General features: G+C 41.2%; 1 protein-coding gene across 1 annotated transcript in view; it reads left to right on the top strand.

Annotated features, from left to right (window-relative positions):
* The window catches only part of POLQ (DNA polymerase theta), a 54577-nt gene extending 32517 nt beyond the window's left edge, over positions 1-22060 (top strand). Inside the window, exons 17-30 of the mRNA XM_087756434.1 lie at positions 348-491; positions 1115-1311; positions 2810-3050; positions 4129-4322; positions 6039-6176; positions 7586-7760; positions 8249-8384; positions 10890-11008; positions 11765-11949; positions 12297-12408; positions 14011-14135; positions 15592-15745; positions 17532-17647; positions 21510-22060. Of these exons, the coding sequence (XP_087612560.1) occupies positions 348-491; positions 1115-1311; positions 2810-3050; positions 4129-4322; positions 6039-6176; positions 7586-7760; positions 8249-8384; positions 10890-11008; positions 11765-11949; positions 12297-12408; positions 14011-14135; positions 15592-15745; positions 17532-17647; positions 21510-21623 (2150 nt within the window). The 3' untranslated portion in view covers positions 21624-22060. The remainder of the gene's footprint in view (positions 1-347; positions 492-1114; positions 1312-2809; positions 3051-4128; positions 4323-6038; positions 6177-7585; positions 7761-8248; positions 8385-10889; positions 11009-11764; positions 11950-12296; positions 12409-14010; positions 14136-15591; positions 15746-17531; positions 17648-21509) is intronic.
* The last annotated feature ends 5451 nt before the right edge of the window (positions 22061-27511 follow it).

Here is a 27511-nt window from a genome sequence, read left to right on the forward strand (position 1 = left end):
ACTATCAAAATATATTTTTCACAGACAAATGTGAAATGTTTTTTAGAGTGAAAGGAGGGAATACATTTCTGTCTCAACTCTTGAAGAGATTGCTAGGAAAGGCCAGAGTTTTGCAGGGATGCTATATGGGTGGTTGTATCTGTTAAGAGAAAGTTTTGCTATTCTAAGCATGTTGGGTTTTTTTCCCCAGATGAAACACAGATTTTTCTCCCTATAGATAAAAATGAAGGTATATATTAACTTTTAAGAAATTTAGGCTCAACTATGCATTTACATTTTCAAGATCCAAACTGTTCTGTATTTATGGATGCCATTTTATAATTGTAACTTAAAAATTATTCCTTTAGTAAGTTCTCCTCAGTGGATGCAAGTTAAAGATGACGGATTTCCTGTCCAAGGCTGCGAAGACATCTTGGTAGTTGGACTGGCAGTATGTTGGGGTGGAAAAGATGCCTACTATATCTCTTTGCAGCAGATACAAGACCAGACTGGTAAGTGAGCAGACAGGCTGTGCTGCGTTACGTGACACTGCATTTCAAGAAAGTACCTTCAGCAGATAGGTTCTTGGAAGTGTTTTAAGTGTCCCAAACGCAGCTCAGTTGTGTGATGGAGTGATTTAGCCATATTATTCAGCAATCTTAAGTGTTGAACACCCTTGAACACATTGCTGTGGATATATCGGTACTGCTATATAATAAAGCCAGGTAGTTGGCCTAAGCACTGGACTGCTGAGCATGCATATTGCTAGAATGTTAGCTTACTCCCATGTTCTCTTTAGCTTACTGGCTTTTGTCTTTCAACCTCTTCCAATATTTGCTCTCTAGAACAAATCTGACACTTGAATGCTGAACATAACCCAATCTGTGCTACGTGGGCTTGTGGCTAGGGTTTGATTCCTGGCTCTCCTTTGTTTAGTAGTACAGACAAAGCATATTGCTTTTAGGAGCCTTGTCTGATTTGATAAAATATATAATATTGGTATAGATTTATTGTTATTTGTTCACAGTCCAACTGTGGTTTTTGTGCTTTAGGTGATTGCATGCAAGATTTTCTCTTGCCTTTCTTATCACGCAGTGGGTGAAAAAATGATTTCTGCTTTTATTTCCTGCCTTAGAAATCAGTATGAGTTTGGCACCGCCACCTTTGGACAAAAACCTATCTGTAACAGAGAGACTGTATCATCTGCAACTGCACCTGCAGAAGAAGCCCAAGCAGGAGCGCTCACTTGTCATGTATAACTTCATTCAGCACTATAAGACTCTGGTGATGGCTTGTGGCATCTCCTTGGAAGGAAGTTTTGAGGACCCAAAGGTTTGCAGGATTAAGAAATTTAGCTTGGGTAAAACTAATAGTTTAAACACACCAGTGGAAAGACAGCAGTACCTTCTGGTGCTTTCCTTCTGTTATTTAGATTTGAATACACATACCTGTCAGGGAGTTTAGTGAAACTTTCTTCCAGTGAGAAATCTAGAACAGTATTTACAGGAGACTTCTTTTTGCTATGTGTATTCATAGTGCCTGCAAGAGAAACAGAGCAGGTTCAGTGACAGGTTAACATGTTCATCTTTCACACCTGATTGCTTGGGTGGGGAGGATGAGTTTAAATCTCTCCCCTGTCCCAGTGGACAGAGCTGAGCTCTTGTTTTGTTGCTATAAGAAGCCTGGGATTAAAATGTGAGAAGTGCTTCTGGTCAGATTATTGATTCTGAGAGCAGAAGGCTTTGTAAGCAAAAGATTTACCCACTATGTGTATGGACCACCTTGCTACCACTATTTTCTCAAAACAAAGTTTACATGTAATTTCAAAAGGTTCAGGTACCATTTGTAACTCAAGTGAAACACTATAAAGAGGTAAAAGCGCTGCCTTTGTCATTGTTAGGAAAAGCTCTAGATGCATAGAAGTTTTTGGTGTTGATTTTTAAAGCTTGCATCACACATGGGCTGAATAGCATCATGGCAATATTAAAGTCTGCATCTAAGTAGCTAAGCTGCTGAACTCAAGGACAAACTTAGCTTTTCATACCAATACATAGTTTTAGGATAAAATTAAAGAGCAATAAAAGTAGAACTTCTCCCTGTGCTGTTCCACGTATTAAATGGAGTCATGCTCATATTTGTTCATTTTAGTGATGCAATGAATATATATACATGCACATACACACACATTCTCACACACACACACCCCCCCACACCTGTACATATACATGTGGTTTTTACCTTCTGCTTGCATGGCAGAGACAATGCAGAAACCTGTATTTCGTCCTGTTTTGACACAAGAAATTGAAATATAGCTATAAATGAAATGGCTTTGAAGACAGTGGGAGGTATGAGGCTTACCGAGAATAAAATTTGCCTTGCAGAATTCTTGGTACTAGTGCTGATGTGCAAAAAATAGGAGAGCTCAGCATGACTAATATTCTAGATCAATAGCAAGTTCGGATTTTTACAAAGTCAGTTTTCAGATTAAACACGTTTTGATCCTGATTTTCATATTTAATCTCCTTTGTGTTGGGTTTTAATAAATGAAAAAACCTGAGGACAACACTTTGAGATGTGTTTAGTTGACAGAGGGTAAGGTTTTCAAATGTGCAGAATTAACTTTGAGTGAGAATGAAGCATTTCAGTGACTTACGCCCTCTCGAAGGTTTTATCTGAAATCATGTAAGTTTTTGACAAATTATTCCAGTCTGCCTGCCAAATCAAGAAAAATAATCTGCACTATAATCTTGCATTAACTCCCAGTTAAATATTTACATGGTATTATGACTAAAATGGAAAAATGTTCTCATGGAGGTCTCCCTTTTTTAAGGTTGCATGTTGGCTGCTTGATTCTGGCTCTAAGGAACGTACGCTTCACAACATGGTGACTAACTTTCTCCCCAACGAGCTACCTCTACTGGAAGGGGTAGGCACTGGCCAAGGGGTGCAGAGCCTGGGGCTTAGCGCCAGCGGAGATCATTCTGGGCGGTACAGAGCAGCAATAGAGTCTGTGCTTATCTTCAATGTCATGAACCAACTCCATCATGAATTACAGAAGGAAAATCTGACAGGTAAAGAGAGCTCCTCCACCGGGGGGCAAAGATGGAGAGTAAAGGTAGCTGTGTTACCACAAGCTGAATGATCAGTGGAGAAGTGAGGAGATTTGGAAGTTCTTATTTAAGTATATTCTGTGGCAAAATGCTGATTTGTTAAAAGAAAAGAGAGAACTTCCCTTGGAAGTACATCTGTTTTGTCAAAAGATTAAATTAATTTTTAAATTAAAATACAATTTCTATATCCCAAATATCCACCAGTTCCATTGATTAAGGCAATAGCAGAGTCTATTTTAAGTCTCTGAATCAAGCAGATCTTTACCTCCCTCCTGTACATTCTGAGGGGGCTTGTGAGTCTGTCTGTGGTTTCTCATGAACATTTTCAAAAGCTTTTGCATTTCCTCAGATGTTTTCTGAAGGAGATTTGCTCTTTGACCTGCCAGTGTAGCATTGTTTGCCACGTATGTGTTGTGTCCATGAAACTTTTGTGATCCCATAGTGAATGATCCAGTATGTTTGCACTAATATTTGCTGAGTGCTTGTCTCTCTTTAAAAACAAGCAAACAAAAAAAGCCCCAAAAGCACATACCTATTGGTAAGCTTTACAACGTTTCCCCTAAATTTTATCCAAAGCCTAAGATTAAGGTCCAGTCTCACTGAAGTCTATTATTGCAAGTTTATTTATGATCGTGACAACTAAACCTTAGAACATTTTTAAAAGATGTGGATGGTGGAATGAAAGTGTATCAGGTTAGAAAGCTTTACATTAAGCATGTCTGTGGTTTATAAAATGTTGATATACAAAGAAATGTGTATTTCTTAGAAAAAAAAATTGACAGAAGTTGTTATTCTGTTTAATACTTTTGTGATAAAAAGTTCTGGAATACTTCTTATTATGAAATATTTCTTACTATAAAATATTCCAGAAACAAAAGTATTTAAACTAGATCTATATTAGAAGATTTCAGTGTGTCAGGACATTAAGGATTTTAAAAACTGGGAATTCCCCAGGGTTTTTTTTAATGAATCTGTTGATCTGTAGTTGATCTGTTTTTGATGTTATAAAATATTTTCTTGGGATTTTTCCTTACTACAGAAGTATTTTCTAAAGTGGAGATGCCCACCCATTATTGCTTGGCTCTGCTGGAGCTGAATGGCATTGGTTTTAGCACAACAGCATATGAAACCCAGAAACAGGTCATGCAAGCCAAACTGAGCGAGATTGAGACCAAGGCGTATCAGCTGGCAGGCCACAGCTTCTCCTTGACCAGCCCTGATGACATTGCAGAGGTATATGAGGGTTAGGGTGGGAGGGGGAGAACTTTCTCAGAAGTTACCCTCAAAAGGCTTTTGCTTAGACTTAAGAAAGAACCTTCTTGGGCAGAATGCACATGAAGAAAACACAGAACGCAAATTGAACTCTGCTCAGAGTTGATTTGTCTTTACGCTCATTATGAGCTTGCTGCCTGCAAGGTGCTGTGCATCTCATGCTTGTTACTGATCATTCTGATTTCTGCTAACTTCAGCAGCAATAAAGAAGGTAGGAGTGGAAGTAAGCATGTTGGAAATAAAAATCAAGTGGAAATAAGCATGTTGTTTGTATAGGACCTTGGCTTCTCATGGTGCATGAGATGATCTGCCAATTAAATGGCTTTTGGAATATTTTGGATGAATGATGTTGGACTAGAGAAGCTTTTCTGCAGTACCAGTATTCTGCACACGAGATGTGATATCATGTAGTCTGAGTCTAAGAGTAGTTGTACTGAATAAGTTGCATTGTTGCCCTTGTCCCTACACAGTCATGAAAGAGAAGGAGAGACTGCTTTAAAAGTTTTGAATTAACTACTGTCTGTTTTTAGGAACCTGTATAAAACAGATTTTTTTGAAAGCCTAAGAAACAGATTTCTATGTAAATTTGCAATACTTCTGTTCCTGAAGAACTTTACTATAATGTATGTTACATGGAATCATAGGAATAGATTATAATTGCTGTGCATGCTTTTTATCCCATTTTTTTTTTCTCTTTATACTAGTTTCTTGCTGAGGGGCTATACTTTATATGGAAGTAGTCAAAATTTGCAAGCCATTTGCAGCCAGCACTAAAAGAAGTTCCACAGAAATAGTCCTCCTTTGTTTCAAATGCAGAAGTTTTGCTCGGCAACAGTAGTCTGAGTTAGAGCTCCTGAAATAATGCTCGGCTCCAATTTCACTCTGCATCATGGAAAAGGGGAAGGAAAATTTTTTCTGAAATGCTGTTTTCTGAACTACAGAAGCTTGTTTCTCACGTGGAAATTTTGTTAGGAATCATGTAAGGTGTCTTATATAGGTTAGTAGAGCTTCACCCTTTTAATTTTGTGTCAGTAAAAGTTTTGTGCTACATAAATGTGTGAAAGTGAAGTTTTTGTTCCCTTTTGCCAACTGTGAAATGAAATGGAATAGCTGTTCAATAGTGTGTAATGCTACATAGAAACATAGAATGAAAAATGAAAAGCTGTGTTGTATCTGTCAACAAGTGAGCATATACCAGTCATTTTCCAGTTCTTGGCAATTTTTTAGAAAAACTTAACATTCTGGCTATTCTATAAAAGGTATTTGTGACCACCTCCTTCTGTGTCATTCATGTTGCTCTGAAGCCTGCTCCCTGCTAACACTTCTTTTTTTCACCAATGTTCTTCTCACTTTTAGTCGTTTTAACATCACGTTTTATTACAGTTGACTGTCAGCAGTAACCTCACTTATTGGATGGAGTTAATTACCTTTTCTAAGAACATACCTCTGAAGTCAAGCTTACAGTGTTTAGAAAATGAGATTTTTAGATTGCATTTTGTAGTTAATTAAAGTGAGGAGGGATGACTTTGATAGCAGAGATCTTTAATCAGCTTTTTAATTACCTGAAGCATTCATACTATCCTTTGGTTGGAACAAGCTGTTTAAGTGCTCAGTCGCTTTTTGTCTTCCTCTAGGAGCAGCATGCAGAAACTGACTTGAAATGCTGGCCTTTTTCAGGTTTTGTTCCTGGAGCTGAAGTTGCCACAAAATGGAGATGTGAAAGTTCAAGGGAACAAGAAAACTCTGGGTTACACCAGAAGAGCAACTGCTAAAGGAAACAGGGTTAGGTTGAGCAAGCAGTTCAGTACAACCAAGGTACAGTAAAGTCTGGCTGTAGTCTGAAAGTGACTGTAAAAATAACTAACTCCCTCTTACTTCACACATCTTCTGCTTGGACCCATTGGAGTTAGGTATGCTGACTTAAATGAAAGTAAATTTTAACTGCCTTTTGCTCCTCCAGTTACCACTGGAAATTCATACTGGATTCTGTCTTCTCTGTTAGCAGTTACTAACTCCTCCTCCTCTCCTAAAGCCTGAGTGTAGTGAGGCCATGACTATAAATAGCAGGCTTCAATGAGAATAAATTGGGCAGAATTTTATTTCCCAAACTGTGTGTAAGACCAAAATAGCACTATAATTTTGTAAAGCCAATAGTAGAAGAATTTTTCAACATCAGCTTGAAAGATACTTAAATACCATGGTGGTTAAATACAGTATTTTCTCTGTCTGGTACTACCATATCTGTATTTTGTGCTTCAGAGAATTTGTCTTCAGAATGGCAGATCTGATGGCTTATCAAATTTTTTATATCAAAAGCTTGTATATATGTGAAGGCTATTGACGTGCTTGCCAGTGGATAAATATTGTGGAGCTGCATTAATACCAACTGCTGCAGGCTAATGGGTGCTCTTGCCAGACAAGTAATATTAGCAGATATATATGTTCCCTGTTTTCAGGACTCATTAATCTGTGTTGTTTTCTTAGTTTCCCCTTGTTGAGTGTAGTGAGTGCTTGGAAGACAAGTATTGATTTCTGAAACTCAAGAGGCAGTGAAGAATTGAGTGCAGTGGTGGTGGCAGAGCAGGGAGCAAGAGGCAAAGTGAGGATTTTCTCCTTTTGCGACATGGAGGGATGAGACTGCAGCTGTCTGCTGCATACAAAAAATATTATTTTGAGAAATGTTTGCATGCCACTGTCTTTCAAAATACTTGTTAGTCCCTTCATGTTTCTGATTTAACTGAAAGGATTTGATTGCTAGTGATCAACTTTGTCTTTCAAGGAGCATGGTCAAGGACTTCATTTTATGTGTTCCTAGTGTACGGATAGGAGAGAGCAGGGAGAAAAATATGCAACAAGATGGAGGAGGAGCATTAATGCTGGGCAAGAGGAGACAACGTAGGTGATCTATGGCAAGTGATGTTTTATTTGACCATTTCAGGTAATTTATTGGTTGGTGCAGACTGCAAGTGGTGATGAGGATGCAAAAGTCCAAAGAGAAGTGATTGCCACCTTGTGTGTAATAAAACTGCAGCTGTGTCTCATGGGGCTTTGATCGCCCAGGTCTAGCTGCTATAACTGGAGGGGGTATCTGTTCAATTTTAAGGCAGTGACACTGGAAGCTTACTGTGGGTGAAGGAGTCACTTTTTCCTGCGGAACTGCAAAAACTTTATTTATAAAGCTTTTAAGGCAGTTAATTATAGTTGTGCCCTTTTCTCCCCACAAGGATGTTTTAGAGAAATTAAAGACACTTCACCCATTGCCAGGGCTGATACTGGAATGGAGGAGGATCAACAATGCCATTACTAAAGTGGTGTTTCCACTACAGAGGGAAAAGCGATTGAATTCTGCGCTGGGAATGGAAAGGATATATCCAGTGTCACAGACTCACACAGCTACAGGTAAAGAAATGCGTGCTAAACCCTCACTTCTTACTGATTTTTTTTTCTTTTCGTGTGTGTGTTTGGGCAGCTTTTCTATGGGGAGAAGATAGGAAATCAAGCCTGTTCTCTATTTCAACCAAATTAAAATACTGAAACACCTATTTCACAGGAATCTGCCCTAAAAGTCTAGATGTATTAAAATAGCTTTTGTGTTCACCGAGCAGTATTATTCATTTATTGCACATATTAGCATGTAAATCTCTGACCCCAAAACAGGTTCTGGATTTGGGAGTTTCTTATTAGTGATACAGAAATGTTGCAGGGGAACCATCTCAAACCCATTCAACCCAAATTATTTTTCCTTTTCTTCAGTTTTCTCAGTGGTCATGTCCTGTCGCACCCTCCTGCCCCTTGTTTTTTGAAGATGCAGATGTGTGTTCAGCTGTGTTAAGTTAAGGAGACTCCTTTTGGACCCTTACTTAGTTCTGCCTTGTCTTCCTTCTCAGGTCGAATAACCTTCACAGAGCCAAATATCCAGAACGTGCCAAGAGATTTTGAGATTGAAATGCCAACTGTGGTTGAAGAAAGCCCACCCTCGCGAGCCCATGGAAATGTTAATTGTCGTGCTGTTTCTGGGGGCAGGTAGGAGGATCTTGGCAAAGCTTCTGCCTACTCTTCTGATCTTAATGTGGTTGAGTTGTCAAATTTTTCTGACTTCACCTGTGGCTGCTGTCATGCCAGTGTGACTTGTTACTCAGTGTTTTTCTTACAGTTTCAGGGGAATAAATACCTAAAAATCAGTGACACATGAAAGACCTAATACTACTAACAGCACATGGCTCCATGTAGCCACTTGCTTTTTGAAATTCTTTATGAAACCCTACAATGAGATTAGCATTGTGCTCCCAACTGTTGGATGAAAAGCCTGAGTGTGAGAAGTAACTAAACTGAAGTTCTTTTGTGACGAAGATCTGGTTTGACTTTCTAAGAGCTGCTCTGAAAGAAGATAGGATAATGTGGAAGAAGTAGAAGGAAGTTCATCTGTTTTATGCTGTGCAGCTCCCTGTGTAAGGGAACGTGGGTGAACATATTTTACATTTTTGTTAATAATTTCATTTGTGATAATGATCCTGCAAAAGCTACCAGGTAGCAGAAAAAGATTTCTAAGTCTGGTTTTGGTTAACCAAACACCCTATTTTGACAGCATTAGATGCCAATGCCTAAACAGTTGTGTGGAAGTCTAGTGAGATATCAAGGTGGATCTTTTAGCAGCTAGCTTGTGAGCTTTGGGGCTTTATACTTGGTGGTGGTTTTCTGTCCTTTCAGTTTCTCTTTCCATTCAGGTTATTGTCCCACATATGTCACCTGAGAGACTTTTATCATCTTTTTTCCCATAGCAAGATGTGAGAACTTCCAGAAATTTTTTGGCCCTTCTATCTGTCTTTTTCTACCACCATGTGTCTAACATCCTTGCTCCTTGAAGTAGGTCATGGGAAGAGAGCCCAGGAGTAGCAAGATCTTGTCCATCGCTCTTCAGGAGAAGAACCAGGCCTAGCCATAGAGGCAGAAATGTCGTTCTGAGAAATAGCTCTGTCAGTGCTCAGGCTTGCAGCAGCTTTGCAGGACAGTTGGAGAATGGGCTGTGTTCTTTAGAGTCTTCCCTATAGAGAAGCAGCCCATCAAAGGAATGGAGTGCATGCTGAACTTTGAGAGAGGTCAGCTTGTCAGGCTGACTTTTGAGACTACGTTCTTTAGTTAAGCAGCCACTGTGTTAGGACGATGAGCAATCCTAAAGGCACAGAAATGACTGCTGGCACAAAAGAAGCTGTCATGCAGCCTAAGTCTGACAGGCCTTCCAAACTTTGGTCCAAACTGTCTTTTATCTTAGTAATTACTATTACTACTCCTTCTTCTTGTTGGAAGAAGCTTCTGACCAAATGAGTGTAGCTACATTAGATCATGGTATAAAGCCCTTACTCATTCAACTAAATTGGGAACTTCTGCTGGACAGTGTGATTCTCTACAGTTCCCATATGCTGTCCCTCACCTCTATTTCTTTTGAAAATTTATTTCTGTGATTTTTGTGCTATCTTTCATCTCCTTGATCCCCACCATCCCTGAAATGAAAAGGTAGAAGAAGAAAAGGGAGTGCACAAGGGACGAGCGCATGATGTCTTTTCCATGCCTTGCTTTGCTGAAACTAGCCTTGATCTCAGAGATACCTTTTCATTCTGACAAAGAAATTGCTCAGATCCCTGACCCAGACATCAAGGGCTTGTAAAGGCCTTTGACTGCACTTCCAGTGAAGAACCCAACAGGCTGGCTGGTAAACTGGTGCTGATGGGAGTAGGAAGTGTGAAGGGTGTCACAGCTGTGCACTGTTCAGTGGGTACGCCGATGGATACAGTTCCATCTGCAGCTACAAGTGACTTGGTGGGACAGGAAAGCTAAGCAAGCCCGGAGAGGTTACAGAGCACCTGGTGCCACTGTAAACTTCTGGCCTTCTGGAAAAAGAAAATCTGTTTGCTTTGAGGCAATTTTTTGCTCAGTCTGTAGAGAGGAAACGTGCAGTGTTTTATGAGCATGTCTTCTGCAACTTGTGCTCTGCTTTTACAGGCTTACTTGTGTGTGTGTGTGTGTGTGTGCGCGCGCGTGCGCACGCACGCACGCAGGCGTGCAGTCATGAGGCTGATGTTGTGGGGGAAATCTTTTCTGTCCCTACTAGTTATGGGCTGGTGTAGCCACTCTGCATATGAGCATGATGTTGAGAGAAGACTTGGCATTCGTTGAATTTTTAGGATTCCTGTAGGACTCCTTTGCTGTCTTTCTGGCGTGCACCCATCACAGATCTGGGGCCTTTCATATTAACTGTTTTGGAGTGGAATTATCCAATTTCTAGACTAAACCCTGAATGTACTAGGAAGATTTATCCCTAAATCTGTTCAGAGTCAGTAAATCCCTTCAGGTGTACATTGTTCTGTCCTCTGTCCAGTTCCCCCATGGTTGAATTTAGGTATGGATTATCCAGAAGAGTGGACTGGAGGCTACTGTCTCACTTGTTTTCACTGATTCTTTGTGGCAAAAATGATTATGCATCTTTAAGTGTTTTAGAAATTAGTGAAGAACAGTCATTCTTTGTCTCCACAGATGTAGAAAGCGTTCCAGTATTTTGCGTAATGGCCTAAAGGTTCAGACTGAAGACAGACCCAAAGAAAGAGGAATACCATTTTCTGTTAGCATGAGGCATGCCTTTGTTCCGTTCCCAGGTAATGCCCAGATCCTGCTCTGTGCCAGCTAATTGTTAAGAATATAGTTAACAAAAAATCCTAGATCTAATGAAGAGCTGAGAATTGATGACAGTATATATCTGACTGAGCAGCCTACTTGGAAAACTAATGCAGTAGTTAGCATGCCCTCAAAATTATTCACAAGAAAGTAAAGGAGAGCGTTTCAACTGGGGAAAGTATTCAGATGTTATAATTCAAGTGTTCACACCTTCATTTTCTCTTTAAGAATACATATTTTTTAAAGAGCTATACTTAGGCAGATCTTAATACACGAATTGCACTCTATCTAGTGTTATTTCTAGCCAAATGTCAGTTCTCACGTTGCCTGCCCTGGCTCAGTGCAAGTCTGCTGCTCTGATCTCTATGCCGATCATGCCTGTCAGGTGCTAGGCGTTTACACAGACACCTGGACAGATACCTGTCTGTGTGTTTTCGATGGATTCTAGATGTAGGGACTGGATGGAAAGCAAGCAGGCCTGGGCATTGGGGAAACAGGCAAGAATTTGTCCAATTTAATTCCTCCTGTTTATTGGCACAACTTTCAGCAGTGGCAGAATCAACACCCAAAAGTATTTGCAAGAAAATGGAGACTGAGGTTGCATAGAAATAGCTGTGGAAAACTTTCAGAGCAGAAGGTCCAAGGACAGCTTCAGTCCTTCTTGATGGAATGCTGGTTGGAATGTTGTTGGAGTAATTTATGAAATAACGATTTCTCTGCTACCTTGTTGACTTCAGGTGGCTTAATCTTGGCTGCTGATTACTCTCAGCTTGAACTGAGGATCCTTGCTCATTTGTCTTGTGACTGTCGACTCATTCAAGCCTTGAACGGGGGTACTGATGTCTTTAAGAGCATTGCAGCAGAATGGAAAATGATTGATCCTGAAGCTGTTGGAGAGAGGACCAGGCAACAAGCTAAACAGGTAATTTTTAGGAAAAAGAATTAAGCAGCAGCTTTCTGGGCAGGAAGATTCAGTGTTCAAAACATCAGGGAGTCACAATAGTATGGTTTTCTGTTTGCGTTCGGCCACAACTGTTCAGCAGTTGCTTTGTATGTCATCCCACTCTCACTACATTTCAACTGGAGCTGTCTGGGTTTTGGGGGATGAGGGTGGAGAAAAGCAGCATGAATGGCCGAGGTAGTCTCTCTTCTTGAATGCTTGTCCTTGTTCCATACACTTGTATTCCAGTGAATCACGTTTTGTTCTGTCTCTGCTTTCTCTGCATGGCTTACCATATGGTTGTGGTTCTTCACGCTGTCCTCTGGCAGATTTGCTACGGAATCATCTATGGAATAGGAGCAAAATCTTTAGGCGAGCAGATGGGGATTGATGAAAACGAAGCTGCCAATTACATTGAATCCTTCAAATCAAGATACACAGGTTCGGATATGGCTGTTTGGGAGCTGTGTGGTGGTGGTGGTGGTGGTTGTTTTTAATCCCTTCTGTCCATGTTTCTTCAAATCCTAAAGTTGTCTCAGCCCTCTACTACTCCTGTCTCTTTTGAAAAAGCTTTTCATTTTGAAAAAGCCCAGTGCATGAACACAGCAGTTTGGTACTTCATAATGTTTTACTGTACACTCTGGCTTTATTCATCTTTAGGACCTTGTTGTTTGCTTATTGCATGAATTATTTTGTTGGGTTTTTAATTAATTAATAAGCCCTGAGGATTCATTTTAAAGCTCTTAACTTTCTGAATAAGAAACGCTCTTTTCCTTATTAAATCACATAGCTTTAAAGTATATGCAATACAACTTTAGACCACACTTCTTCTAATTTTTAAATATATCCATTTCTCTCTTCTGTTCTTGTCTTCTGCTTTCATTGAGTTTTAAACTGTTTTGCATATAACCCTTACATTTTTATCCAGCTGCTCAGAGCAGCTCTCCCATATTTCGTGAAAAGACATTGTTGCATTTCTAAGCAGCATGTTAATTTTTAGGAAGGCTATAGAAAGAGTAGAGCTGCAATCAGAAAATGAATGGAGGGCAAATGGGATGACAGACAGCTAGCTCTAATCATAAAACTTGGAAATGAGCTGGAAGATTATATTCTGAAGATTCAGGATTTGTTTCTTTAGGAGACAGATGCTGAGAAATGGTGTCCTATTAAGAGTCTGTTTAGTCTCCAGTAATTTCTGGATAGTGTCTCCTTCACGACCATTAGAAATTACTTCCTGCTTCCTCCCGCTTGGTACACGTGCATACATACAAACTCTGCAATGTACCTTATATTGTAACTTCACTTCTTATGAATTTTCACTTATATGTATTGGCAGGCTGACACGCTAAATTACATACCTAATGAATTGACTAATGCTGTCAGTCTTGATCCTGAGTAGCTCTGTTTATGTTATATATTTTGCAAACCTTGGAAAGAAACTGTCTGAAGTTAACTTTTTCCACTTCAGTGCAGTTGTTACCTGAACTTGCAGTGAAAGGGACTCTTCCCTGTCTCACCCTTCTTTGACCTAAGTTTCTTTTTAACATCCTCGGTGGATTCACTCCTCCCCTTGCAAAGTGCAGGTGGGTGAATTTCTTTCATACTAGAATCTGAAGTGACAGAGTCTGAAGTCAGGCAGCCTGAGGCATCAAGGGCTCTGACTTCTGCTTTCAACTTAGTCCCTTCCTACTACTTGTCTTTCCAGTGCTGGTCCAGGTCCCGACCTCACCATTATCAATAATACATGTATGGTCCTCTCTGCCTGGGTGCTGTGCAGAATGGACTTCCTACCTCCTTGTGCACAGCCAGATATCCTGACACTATGCACTCTCTTCCACTTCAAAAGTCTTAATAGGTTTCCCAGCAGAGCTGCGAATAGGCTGAGTGAGTGATCATATGCCCTTGTACACTGGCAGGGTCTCGGAAATTTAAAGAATTACTTTTGTGCTGCTTGGGTGTCCCAGACCACTTTCAGTGACCCCAGTGAGAAGTCAACCTGGAACATCAGCTGTATTAGGGAAAACTTTCTCTTTCCTTTCACAGGGATTCAGAAATTCTTGAGGGAGACAGTGAGGAGCTGCAGGAGAGATGGGTTTGTGCAGACCATCCTGGGAAGACGGAGATACCTGCCAGCTATCAAAGATCCAAACCCCTACAGTAAAGCTCATGTATGTTGAGTGCAGTTTCTTTTTTAAAGTATTAGATTTCTTTGCATATCCGTATCTACGGTTTTACAGGCTCTATGAGCCATCTTGGTCATGACCTTCCACTTCTTACTTAGTTCATTGTTCCCTCAGTTGTTCTCTGAGTAACAGAGCTTTTGTCATGGTCTGCTTGACGTAAGTCTTCTGTGACTGGGTGTACAGCTGTCATCACTGTGCTAACCTCACTTCAGAACTCCCGTGTTGGAACTGGAGTGAGTAATTTATTGAAATAAGTGGACAGGATTTTAAAAAGTCTCCACACAGTGATGTGCTTTAACTCCTCAGGCCGAGTTGCTCCCACTCAGCAGTCTTTGTCTGTTATATGCTGTCAGCACTTCAACAAGAAAGGGCATTTAAGTCCTGTATTTTTGGGTATTTTTTCATTTTCTTATTTCCCCTCAAAGGAAAATTGCTCAAACTTGTTAGATAAATATTTACTTAATATACGCCTTTGCACTGGCATTATTTTTTTTCAAGGTCATTTCAGACCCATCTGTCATAGACTCTACTTCAGTAAGAGTGAATTGACTCCCTGGGGAGATGTTGGTGCATTTCTGTGGGGAGGAAGCATTATGCTTCTCACTAGGAAGCTGGATCAGGTCGTGTGGAATTAAAGACTATAGTGGAAGAGGGAGGAGGTGGGAGAATCTGTATGCCAAGTAGTTGAAAGGGAAAGAAGGAGACTTTGAAAAAACTTTTTTTTTTAGGTGATTTGACTTTAATCTGAAGGATACTTTAGCGTGAAGCTTTGTAGATGCACCTTCTGTTCAACTTTAAAATCATATTAAAGACCAGTTAATGAATTATCTTCACTTTCATTTCAGCTTCCTCATAACTTTTTGCGCACATTTCAGCTCTAATCAAAGAGAGAAGAACCTTTGAATACAGTTTTCTTGTCTGAGGAGGGGATTAGTAGAGAGGTGACTTGTGTGGACAAAAAAAAGTCATTGTGTCATAGTGTGGTCTGGTGTGGTTTTGCACAGCTTTAATGCCCTGGCAGTAGACCAGATTATTAGTCCATGAAGTCCAGCTTCTTGCCTTTGGTTATACATTCCTGATGGTTTTGAAGATAGGCAGAAGCGTCTCATGATACTTGGATTAACTGTGAGATTTTTCTGCTCCTCATGGAACTGTTACCATGTGTATATGCTTCTCCCTCTTGTGGCTGGTGACTCTTGCAGGTTATTACCCTTGATATTAATTAATTTTAAATTTGTGGAAATCCTGCTCTTCTCAGTCACCTGGAGGAATTTTGTGTCTGAAGCTAGTCTACAATGTCTCTCCCTTTCAGGCAGATAAAACAGACTTTTATCTGGAGGTTTTACTACGCCTGTATTTGGCCATGTATTTATTATTTTTAATGAAGTACATTTGATTATTTTTTTTTGGGTCGGTTTTGAGAAGAACTATCTCTGTTTAGGCAGAGCGACAGGCTGTGAATACAACTGTTCAGGGATCTGCTGCAGACATTGTCAAAACAGCCACTGTGAACATTCAGAGACGCCTGGAAGCTTTCTCCTCTGTGATCAAGTCCCACGGACATCTGGAGAGCTCCTTCCAGAGAGATAAGACTGGTATGCTCTCCTCTTCCTTGCACACTAGAGCAAAACTTTCAGTGTTACTAATTTAAAAAAAAAAAATTGCCTGCAAAAAAAAGTTAGGGCCTTTGGGCTAGAAGTGGGAGACATTTCCTGACAGTGGTGAATTCTGTGTTTAATGGGAAAACAAGCCATAAGGAAGGGGGGAGAATGTCTGCTCAACACACAAACTAAAGCAAATGCTGTGATCGGATCAGAAACCCCAATTGCCTCAAAAGAGATCTTGAAAAGATTGGCAGTGGGAGTTCGTATGCGATGTGGTCCATGATGCTACCACAGAATTGTTCAAAAGTAGGAAGGAGAAACTGAGCGGATACTCTGGCTTCAAAGGCAGTGAAAAGATAGAGTGGAACAACTTCTAGTTCCAAAAATACATTGTTTTTTGGTTAGAATTAAATCTGGAATTTGTTGACTGGAATTCGATGTACAGAGGCCCCACAAGAGTATTCTATGAAGCACTTAGGAGCATAAATTTCTTCTGGCTGCAGATAGCAAAGCTGTGCTGGGGTACTCATTCCCAGAGGAGTGCTATGAAGACTATTTTTTAGCATAATGTAGGCATTGTTTTGTTCATCAGTCATGTATTTTTAGAAAGACAACTTAAGGGATGGAGTGCTGTGTTTCTTTGATAGTTCTTATGCTTCAACCTGAAACATGAAGCTGGCATAATATGAAGAGTCTGATTTGTAGGACTGAGAAGGAAAACTAAATAATTAATTGCCAAACCTCTAAAAATATGTCAGGGAGTCTCATTTTAGAGAGACAAGATTCAGAGGTCTGCTGTGAGTAGAAGGCACGTGCTTGGCAGAACCTCCCACCCACCCCCCCAGCAGCTGTGACCTTTGGCCAGTGTAATTGTAGGAAGGCGAGTAGATGCATTTGTGACAGTTTTTCCTCTTCTGATACTATCTGTTTCAAGAACTGGAATGAATTCTCTTTCATCAAGTTATAAATGTCTGTGCCATCAGAGAAGCATCCTGCATCGTGTGGCTTCTTCAACATTGCTGCTTTGGTGGGAGGCTTGTGTGAGGAACTGATGATGCTGTGAAACCCTTCCTGTAGTTGTGAACTGGAGTCCTCCTGTTAGCTAACCTGAGAAATAAATAACTTCTGAGTCTGTGTATGAGGTTGTGTTTGTTGATTTTTTTTTTTTTTTTTTAAAAGCTTTTACCATGGAACTGTGTGTTCTGTTTTAGTTTTGTCAGGCAAGGCCTACCAGGATCCTGTTTTTGTCAGTTGCTTACTTGTTTATTCAGAAGCTGCTCTTTTTTTCTTTCCTTTTTTTTAATCAGTAGTAGCTACAGTTGCAGATAACTGCATTTGGGAGGAGGCTTACTGCCTTTTTAGACTAGCCATTAAAATGATTTTGGAAGAAAAGCAGAATCCTACTTCATTGCCAGAGAGAACATTGTAAACCAACTTCTGAATAAACTTGACATGATTTTGTTTAAAACTTACTGTTAAAACAGATGGTTCAGGGGATGCAACTGTCTCTTGTTTCTGTTCTGATTCATATCTTTATAATGTAAGGCTGAAATGTTTATATCTAAAATGCTTTTCATTAACATTTTTCCCTCAGTAGCTGTACAAATATTGATAGAGTAGTAATGTTTTGTGGTTTTATCTGTAGGCATGGGCTTTTTAATTTTAAAGTTCCTCATGTTCTTTTTGTCAGCATTAGGAATGTGTGAGGGTTTTTTAATGACAGGAAAAATGCCTGTGCATAATGGTATCTAACGAACTGTGTTCTTCACCTGTGTAGGAAGGCTAGCGAGGAAGAGAAACAGAGGGATGTTACATCCTATCAGCGGAGGTTTCTTTATCCTCCAACTCCATGATGAGCTCCTCTATGAAGTTGCAGAGGACGATGTCATCCAGGTACAGCCGTGCAGTTGCTTTTTCAGCTATCTACTGCATTATGATGTTTCAAACAAGCCTTCCTTCTAGGGGCTCAGCTTTTCTTCCCTGGATCCTCTCTTGCTGTGTCCTAAAAGGTCTGTGAAATCAATGTTAAATTGGATGAAAGATGATGTCTGTATTCTTGATCCCTTTATTTTCAGACTCAAGCCATCCCCATGGCTGAAGTTCATTTTTCCAGCATGTGCTTTGCTACTTGTAACAGCAGTTTGTATGACTTCTCTGCAAGACTTGACGATTGATGTAATTTAATATTGTTGATAGGTGTATAGGGAGGTTTTCCCTCGTTTGGAGGTGTTTTTTGCCTCTGTTTGCACTCGTGTCTTCTGGTGCCTAACTCAGCACATGTATTGTTACAGCTGTGGTTTGTACTCTGTGTAGGAAAAGGATTCTGTGCTTTGGTACTTGTTTCCTCGTTCCCTGCCTACCTGTCTTTCTGGTAGGAGTGTTATGGTGCTGGTTAGCAGCATGATAGATATAAGAAATGTGCTGTGTGGACTTAAGGTACCTGTCGTGTGCCTATGTGTCTCTGTGTGTGCTCTTCCACTGGGTAGGTGCTGCTGTGCCTGGGCTTAGTGGTGTCTGTGTGACAGCTTTCAGTGTAGCAAGAGTTTTAGCCATGTGTTGGCAGCTCAGTGTTTTCCTAAATCCTGAGCACAAATGCAGGAAGGCTCCCAGAGCATGCTTCCATAGCTTAGGGGTGTCTTTTTCCCAATTCTGTTCTGTGCATACACATCTTCAATGACAAAAGGCCATTTCCTGATGGCAAGCAGTAACTCCTACTCGGAGAGACCTTTCAGCAGTACTGAGTGGCCTGAGCATTTTTTTTAAATTTCATTAAGAACAAAAGGTTTAATATTTTTCTCTTGAATCTCAGCTCAAGCTTCTGTTCGTTTTGCGAGCTCTGTTCAGACATCTGCTACTTCAATGTAGGCAGGCTGTTTTAGGGATGAAAAGGCTCCTAATTTTCTTTCTGTAGAAAACTGAAATCCCCTGAGTATAGGCTTTTACGTCTTTAGATACTGACTCCGAGTATCACAGTGTCCCCAGAAGAACTGGGGCCAAGTGAGTAGATTTGCTTATTGTATTGTATTTTTTTCATTAGCAGCCTCAACTTCGAGGGCAATTATTACCAGCTTTTCTAATTTTCTTCCTTCAGATATGTTTCTGTTAATAGATTTTCTGGGCAGTCACTTAAAACAGCATATGTACACAAGACATGTATCCTAGACTCAGACTTTCCTTGTATGTGTCAGATTTGCTTGTTTTTCAAGGATTTCTGTCTAGCTGAGACAACAAGGTACTCCTATTCTTGCTCCTTTGATTGTTTTTAGGGCCAGAAAGGATCTTTTTTTGTGATAATGGTGCCTGCTGTCCTCTCGGATGCACCATTAGAATTATCCTATAGTCGAAAGATCTAGGTTGGAAAGGATCTCTTAAAGTCTCTCCCTCTCAGGCCCCACTCAAAGCAGGGCCTGAATTAATTAGTCCTTTTAGACTACAATATACCTTTTAGTAAAAAAGAAGTGAACATTTCTTGGCTTCTGTATTGGTGAGGGTTTTTTTCATCTTACTGGCACTAAGGCTTTATTATACTGTAAATCATGTCTTTCTCGGCTGCAACAGCAATTTTTATTCAGGCACGTTAGTTTGGTCACGTGCTTGATGCTGGCTCTAGCTTATTTTCAGCTGCTAAAGTATGCAAAAGAAAACTAAAAATATCTTTCCATATATCTAGGAATTTGTGTTCCAGTCAGAGTATCCTTACAAATGGTTTGTAAGAGAAACAACGCTAGTGCTCTGTTTTCATTTGCAGTCTATTAGTGAGCTAGCTTGCCTCTTTAAAAAAGACCACATTGGGGTAATACCTGTTTTTTCTTGTGCTGAAGGCGTGAAATGCCTGGGGCATCAGGGCTTTCCTCGTCTGTGCAGAATGTCAAAGTGAAGGCAGGGAGCTTTCAGAGCTTGTCACAGTAGCAAGACTGTGATAATATGGCCAAAGATGGTAGATTGAGGCTTGACCTTCTATCTGTTGAGCTGACCCTGGCAATGAGGAGTCAGGTAGGAACATAAAGGTATGGACTAGATGAGGAATCAAAGGGTAGGTGCTTTTAAACTGCTTGCTTGTTGCCAGCATCATTGCATTTATGTTTTTAAGATGGCCAGTATTCCTCCAAGCGTGTTTTAGCTGACCATTGAGAACCCTGGAAACTTTGCTTAATGTACAGGAAATTCAGAGCCCAAAGACCCCCGGTTCAAGGGCATTGGCACATGTCCCATCTCATCCCATCAGCTTTCCCAGGAACCTCACGCAGGTTTTCGTGTCTCCCCTGCAGCTGCTGTCCCTTGTTCTATGTGCAGCAGCCCTAATCTGATGTTCCTCGCTGGTGGTGTGTGCTGGACCTGTGAGCGTGCTCAGAGAATCTCCCTCTGTTCATGTTTCTTTTGAAATACTTGGCCCCAAACTTGACCAAGGCTGCAGTGGTTTGAACAGAGTGGAAAATTGATGTGTGTGTCACACAAGCAATATTTTCTTTTTCTGTGTTCCAGAATTGCATTTGCTTTCTTTCTCACAGCAGTGTGCCTGTTCAGTTTTTAATCTCTGATAACCCCATTTTTTTTCCTGCCCAGGCAGTTATTTTTTCATCCTTATTTTGAACAGTAGATTATTTCTATCCTGCTTCTTTCTATTCTGTACTTGTTTGTGCTGAATTACATCCTATTTCAAAGCATTTTTCTAGGTTATCAAGATCATTTTGAAATGTGGTATGTAAGGGCATAGGGTTTTGGAAGACAAATCTCCCCCTAGTTCTTAATGCTGTTGTAAACTCTTGTGCTCTGATCTCCTCAAATCCCCTTCTCCATTCCCCAGTGAGAACTGTGGAGGAATTTCTACTGTGGGTACCTGTGAGGGAATTATGAAAATGCATGGAAGGGTCAGAAAGCTTGAATAGTTCGTAGGCTGACACAGTGGCCTCTAGCTGAGATGAGGGATCACAATAATTTCAAAGCCTCTTTTCATTCTGCTGTGGAAGGGTTTGTGGGGTGGGTGTGCATTGAAAGGTTCACTCAAATAAGCAATCAGGATAGGCTAGACTCCACGTGTGTCTTGGGGTAGGAAAAAGAGTCCTTTTATCCAGGGGCAGGTATTTAGAGTCAGGAAAAAAAAAATCCAGTCTCTGACAATCCAAAAAGTCACAGGCAAAAATATCTTCTGGTCGCCTAACTGTGTACTTAAATGAGTGTTTTCTTAGAAATACCTTTGGAGGGCAGCAAATGTTGGAGTTGCCTCAACAAAATAGTGAGGGGGAACCTGGGTGGTATTTCTAGCACCTGCATTGAATGTGATTGCTTTCCCAGAGGTTTGTAGTTTGTGTTTCACGGAGTGCCTCTCGCCGACACAACGAGGAGGAACACAGTTCTTTGCCTCTGGTGTATTTGGTGTATGTCTTGCTTTCAGTACATGGAAGTTTTCAGAACAGACTCCACAAAACACTTAGAATTATGCAGCTGGGTGAAAGAGGAGACTCTGCAGGACTCTCAAGTGTTTAATGGAAACTTAATCTTGCCTCTTTTCTAAGTAGCCTTAAACAGTGCGGAACCAGTCACAACTCTGTGCTGCATAAAATGTTACTGGCTTCATACAGTTTCTCCATTCATAAACCCTAATCAGGATTAAAATGTTTGGTTGCGTTCCTGTCAGTTGTAAGTCAGTGCAAATAAACACAGGAGAGGATTCCAGGTGTCCGGCCATCCTGGCTATTGACAGACAAACAGAGCACTGAAGTTATGCATACATCTGATGTTTTGCATTTTCTTGTAGGTCGCTCAGATTGTCAAACACGAGATGGAAAACGCCATCAAACTCTCAGTAAAACTGGATGTTAAAGTGAAAATTGGACCTAGCTGGGGAGACCTGCAGGACCTGGAGCTCTGACATGAAATGCGGCTTTCTCGCATGTGGTGAGGTGGAAGGCACCATGGACGGGGCAGGGCAAGGGCCAGCGCAGCGCCAGACCTGCGTGCAGCGCGATCCTCCTGTATTGTGTTTTTACAAACGTCGTTGCAAACTGCCTTCTGAAATGTGTGGTGGAAGCTGGTATGAATTCACCAAGCCAAATCCTTCAAAGGTCAGACCGCGCAGAAGCATGTTTACAGAACTGTGAAATTATTAATTGCTAAAAGCACAGTATTTAAATGAATTCTGTTAAAATATGCTTGATCTTGTAATTTAAAGCAAAACCCCAAAGCCTAATGAATTTATTACATATGAAATGAGCTGGATTAATTTATTAAAACAAGGCAGAAAGGTAATTTGGCAGTTCTTGTGCGTAATTGGGTATAGGACAAAAAAATAAGTCATTGTGTTTGCACTTAATGTTGAATTTTATAGTCCTCTGCTAGGATCACTTTGTACTGAATTCTGCTGATGATCTTCACGTGCCAAAATGGCTTTGCAGCTGGCTGGATTTCTAACTGAGCAGCTGTGCAGCGTTCACAGTGAGTGGAACCGGTGCTCGGTTGGCCTCTGACTTTTAGGAAAGCATTTTGATGACTGACTCTCATAATTCATCCTACTGCTGCCTTGCAGACTGGCCTTGAGAGGGATAGTGTTTGGACTCTCTTATAAGTAACACAAAATCACCGGCAAAAACATTCCTTTTAAAAGAATGAAACTCAACTTATTGGTTAAAAACTTAACGACAATTCATATGTTTATGAAGAAAAAAAAAATCTCAGGCTGGCCAGCTGAAGTTGACAGCCTTGCTGGTGTTTGAGGTCTGGTGGGTTAGAGAGGTGTCGCCGAATGGTGGTGGGTGACCTGTGGCTCTTCATTCAGAGACCCATCTCCTAGGGAAGCCTCATACCCTGCCTGTTGGTAGCCTGGCTAAAAACTGCTCAGATTTCCCCCGTGCTTTGCTGCAGTGTCTTTGGCTCCATCCCTGTGATCAGGCAGAAGGTTCTTCTGGGAGTTTGGGCTTGTCAGGCTGAGCTGATCCTGCGAGTGACTCGGGTCAGCTGCCGGGATCAGATGCTTCAGAAGAGGGGGCAAGGAAGGAGCTCGCAGGGAATTAATCTGCCACTGTTTGGCGTTACTGTCCTCACTAATACCTTCTGGTCTGGCTAAACCTCACATCACATGGTTTTGTTTCCCTTCCAGATGGTTGCAATGGTTATACAAGTTCAGCTGGTTTTGATAACTTCATACAATGCCTGACCTTGAATTCTGTTATTTACATCGTGTGGCCGTTACATGTTACAAGAAAGGGAGGACAGGTGCCTCCTGTCATCTTCTTTATGCCTCCAATTATTTTATCATGTCTTTTCTTCTGCAGTTCCTCCCTAATGTAAACATCTCCATCTTTCCATTCTTGCCTCCTATGAGAAATTTTCAAGCCCTTAATTATTCTTTCATTTCTGAACTTCTGCTGGATCCTTTTTAAAAGAAGTGTACTTTTGAAGTTGCTGTTATCGCCTGATCTGAGAGGATGCATACTTGGCTTTCAACAGCCTGATAGCGTGCTTGAGCTTGTTAACTTCAAATGCGCTGCTTTTGGCGTGGCCATTACCCTGACATCAGAAGTACCTGGCACTGAGGTTTCAAGAACACGGTGAGTTTTAAAAGATGCTAACGGGGCCTGCGCACAAAAGGCCGTATCCTGGACTCTGATCCACCACCTGCCCGTTGCGCAGCAAAGCGGGCATGTGGTATCGAGCCAAAGCCCCGGGCGAGGATGCCTTGACTGCCCTTCTCAGCACCTACCTGGCCTTCTTTCCTGTTTTGGATTTCACTTTACGTTGAGACTTTTTGTCTCCTTCCTGCCTGCTCTGCGCTGTGGTTTTCTACCACATCTGCCACCTGATGGCTGAGCTCTTCATCCACAGCATTCGGTTGATAGACAGTTGTTTCTTTTCTTAGCTTACTAAAGCTTTTGTTATTAACAGATCTGAGCCTCGGCACCCTGGCGTCTGACCATTTGTGTGCTCTGCCTGTGAAGATGCTGGGTTGGACTCATTATCAGTTCACAGGGCCTAATGATTTCCTGTCCCTGGGTCTCATGCGGTGACACACCTGTGCTGTATTTCAGGCCTCACCGGAGCTGCTGTAATTTGAGTTGCTTGTTCTTTGGCACATTACAAGATTTTCCTCCCGCACGCTCTCGTTAGAATTTCAGAAGGATGGATCTCGTGCGTATTTCCCAACAAGCTCTCTAGACAGGGGTGATGCTAATCAATAAGGTGATAGACAGGGAACTAAACCTATTTTGCTAAACAAACTCAAGGAGTTCATTTTAATTAAGCAGTAATTTGGAGCAAATGAGAAGATAAAAGGTGGCCACTGCTCTGTAAGTGAGGCGGCTGTGGCATTTGAGTCATGGTATTAGAACTGGCTCTGAGCTGTTGGCTGATTGCTGCTATTTACATTCCTTAATTCCTTCATTCTGAGACTAAGCAGGGGAAGCAGAAGAGGACTTAGGTCAGGTAAGCAGAGGCGCTGCTTAGAACTGTGCAGAAGAGGGTACCTGCTATTTTCTGAAGTTGGTAGAAGGACATTGGCTGCTCGCATTACTTATTTTTGCCTGTGGGCCCCTCTCCCTGCACCTCTGACGGGCTGAGGCCTGTGTTTAGTTGGAAACTGGGCTTTTTTCTATTTCAGGTCCTGATAACCAGAGTGCGGGTTACTCTCTGTAGAGAGGATGGGATGCATCTCATTGTGTTTGCTCTCTGTTCCTCAGCTTGTTCGTGTCTCTCTCTTTGCAGTCCGCTCCTCCCTTCTGTTAGTTGCCGCTGCACAGCACGTGCAGTAACACGCATGGTCTGGCAGCCCAAAAAGATGACGGGTGAACGCTGCGGAAGGGGTAGGAGCTATGTTTGTTACAGCAGCTTTGTCACTCGGTGTACACAGAGCTGCTGCTGCAGCCTAGTCCTGCCTCATGTCCTGTGCTGCCCTTGCCTGGCTGCTGCACCAGCAGGTGGGTGTCTGGCTGCCGGAAGAAATTAAGTTGGGACCCCGTCCTGACAAATAGCCGTGGTCACCAGGAAAGCCTTGCCTTCACATCACGTGAACCTGTCCGACCCAGCTCCTCGCAGGGAGAGCCCGTCCCCTTCGGCTGCCGAGCAGCCTTGTTCCATCGGTTCCTATATCCTTTCTTGTCAAAAAGACTCAAATTTCAATTTGGCTTACTACTGGGATGGGGCAGAACTTCCCCGGACTCGGTAGCAGGGACTCCTGCCACTGATGTTTGATACAGCTACTCAGTCCTTTTCCTCACGTGCAGACCACAAGCTTGTTTTGGCTTGGTCTTTCTGCTGCAGCTTTCCTTCTCTCCCTGCCTACTGAAAGTGCTGTGTGCACTTTCTTGTAGCTGGGCAATGGTGGGAGAGGCAGGTGACAAATGATGACACATACCTAATCTGATCTGGTTTGGTCCTTTTGCCTTTTTCCTATGCCATTTGTATTTCTTCAAGAAGAGAGTTGTAGACTTTTCCCTGCTTTTTTTTTTCGTATAAATCCATAGCTGAAAAGAGGGAGCTGGAAGCTCAGTAGCTTTGGCTGACGTTTTTCAGCCTCTCCTGGCGGAGCAACTCAATCATGTTGGCAAGTGCCCTTAAAGAAGCTCGCTTCTGCCCTTCTGAGATTTCAGCTTGTAGGTGACTGCTTTTAACCTGAAGTGGAAGTGGTGTAAAGGGCGCTCTCAGTCGGCTGAGAAGTCCAGGTAACAAGGCTGCTGTTCCCGGGGACTGGTGGTACGACTACGAGCGCCATGTGAGCTCCCTGCAGGAAAGCATCGGAATGTTAGCTGGGGTCCAGGTTTCGTCCCTGCCTGAGCTGCTGGAGGAAGGGAGGTGGCCTTCCCCACTCCACCAACAACCGTGGCTGCATCTGCCGTGTTCCTGAGTGACTGAGTAGTGTCAACGCCAACCAAAGGCTTTATACAAACCATGCACCTTCAAAATACTATAAAGAATCTAGGAGTAGTGGTTGAAAAAAAAAGAGAGATCTACACCAACTAATATCAATTCTTTCCTTTATTTTTCTTTCCCTCTTTTTTTTTTTTTTTTTTTTTTGGTTGTTACTGGGGACTCGAAACAGCCTCAGTTAAAGATGCCTTAGTTTTCCCTTTGTGACGCTGATTTAGGATACCTGTGGAAACAGGACCCGGTTAGCGCAGGAGTGGGTGGTTCACCCCAGATTAGCCTTCGTTCTGAGAGACAGGTAATGACTCGTTAACAAACCCCACACATATTCTGTCCACATTTCTGAATATTGGTTGCTATTTAAAAAAGTACAATGTTTGATTTGTTGAGTTAATCACAAAACAAAACACATGAATGGAAACACTCATTTACGTGACTATTGCTTATACACCTAAGATGACGAGTTGACTACAAATGGCCACACGTAGTTCCTTAATGAGAGAGAGTGTGTTCTTACTAAGACCATACCAAGGCAAAAAACCATTCAAGACTGAAAGATACTGTGCTTGAATTCACCTTTAGGTTATTGAAAACGATGTATGGGGGGGCTGGGGTATTTAAGGGGCATAATTAAATGAAATCTGGCTTTTTGCCTCTGTTACAATACACACAGTTTATAAATGGAGGAGTCCTGAGGTTGAACACAGCTCTTAGGTAAGCTGCAATGTTTTCTTCTTCTTAAATTGTATACTGAAGAAAATAAATAGTTTTGTGTGCACATCTTCATTACAGCGCACACATCGAGATGTGAAAGGGCTTCTGTAAAAGGAGTATGTAAACTGTTTTAGAGAATTTCTATATGTGATAATTTTATGCAATATGTGTAGTAAATAGAGTATTTCTGTTAAATATTTGTGTAAGAAGCTATATTCTGGTAATAGAGGGAATGTCTAATGTAAATAGCTGAACTGTAGGACTGTAAAAAAATTTAGAAAACAGGTAATTATACAAAACAAAACCTGATTTTCAAATTTGCCTTTATCTTGTCTTTTAAGTCAAGATTTGAAGCTGAAGTTAAAACTCTAGGAATGGATTTTATTTATTTATTTATTTAAAATAAAATAGCTTGTACTTCATTCAAGACTTGCCAACTCTGAAAACATACAAGTAATCTAATTTATTGTATTTTCTCTGCATATTCTGTCTACCTACAGCTCTAGGCATAAGATTAAACACACCTGGTCAAAGCCAGAGGGCTGTGTGTCCTGTTGGAAGCTCTGTGTGTCTGCTTTTGGATGTGTTGTGATAGAGACCTCCTGTAAAGAAGAATGTGAGGGAACAGGGTGGCCAAATCAACAAAAAGCATTTTAAATTGAACAAATATTTCCAGCCAATCTGGTCTATTGTAACTGAGGATTGCAATGTTGAAGATACCTCTAAGGTTAGGGTTTTGCTTGAGGTGGTGCTGTCTTAGTGGGAAAGGTGAAAGCACGGGATTTCATCTTCCGGCGACAGCTAGGGTGCTCCCTTTTCTTACAGCAGGTCAGGTCAGATGCTGCGCTCGCTGCTCAGAATGCAGCATCTTTATGCCTTTCACTAACAACCTTCAGTAGCGTTCAGGTCAGGCCTTTCAAAAATCCCACACTCCCCCTCATTTCACAATAAATGAACCAGGCAAGAGTTTTTCCTCCCTCATTGAAGTTTTTAAGTGAAGTTTTTTTTCCACATACATGGTAAATCTTGATAGAAAGCGTTTAACAGTGTGCACTAACAAACTTGTCCAACATATACATTACATATATATATTTATATATATAGAATGTCCTATATACAAACATATACAACTTTTTAGATCTCTACAGACTACAAGAAAATTGTTAATTATAGTCACAAGTGGTGAACTTA

Source organism: Nipponia nippon, unplaced genomic scaffold (genome assembly GCF_047370975.1).
Source record: "Nipponia nippon isolate SJK-2023a ecotype South Korea unplaced genomic scaffold, ASM4737097v1 scaffold_2, whole genome shotgun sequence".
Taxonomy (NCBI): domain Eukaryota; kingdom Metazoa; phylum Chordata; class Aves; order Pelecaniformes; family Threskiornithidae; genus Nipponia; species Nipponia nippon.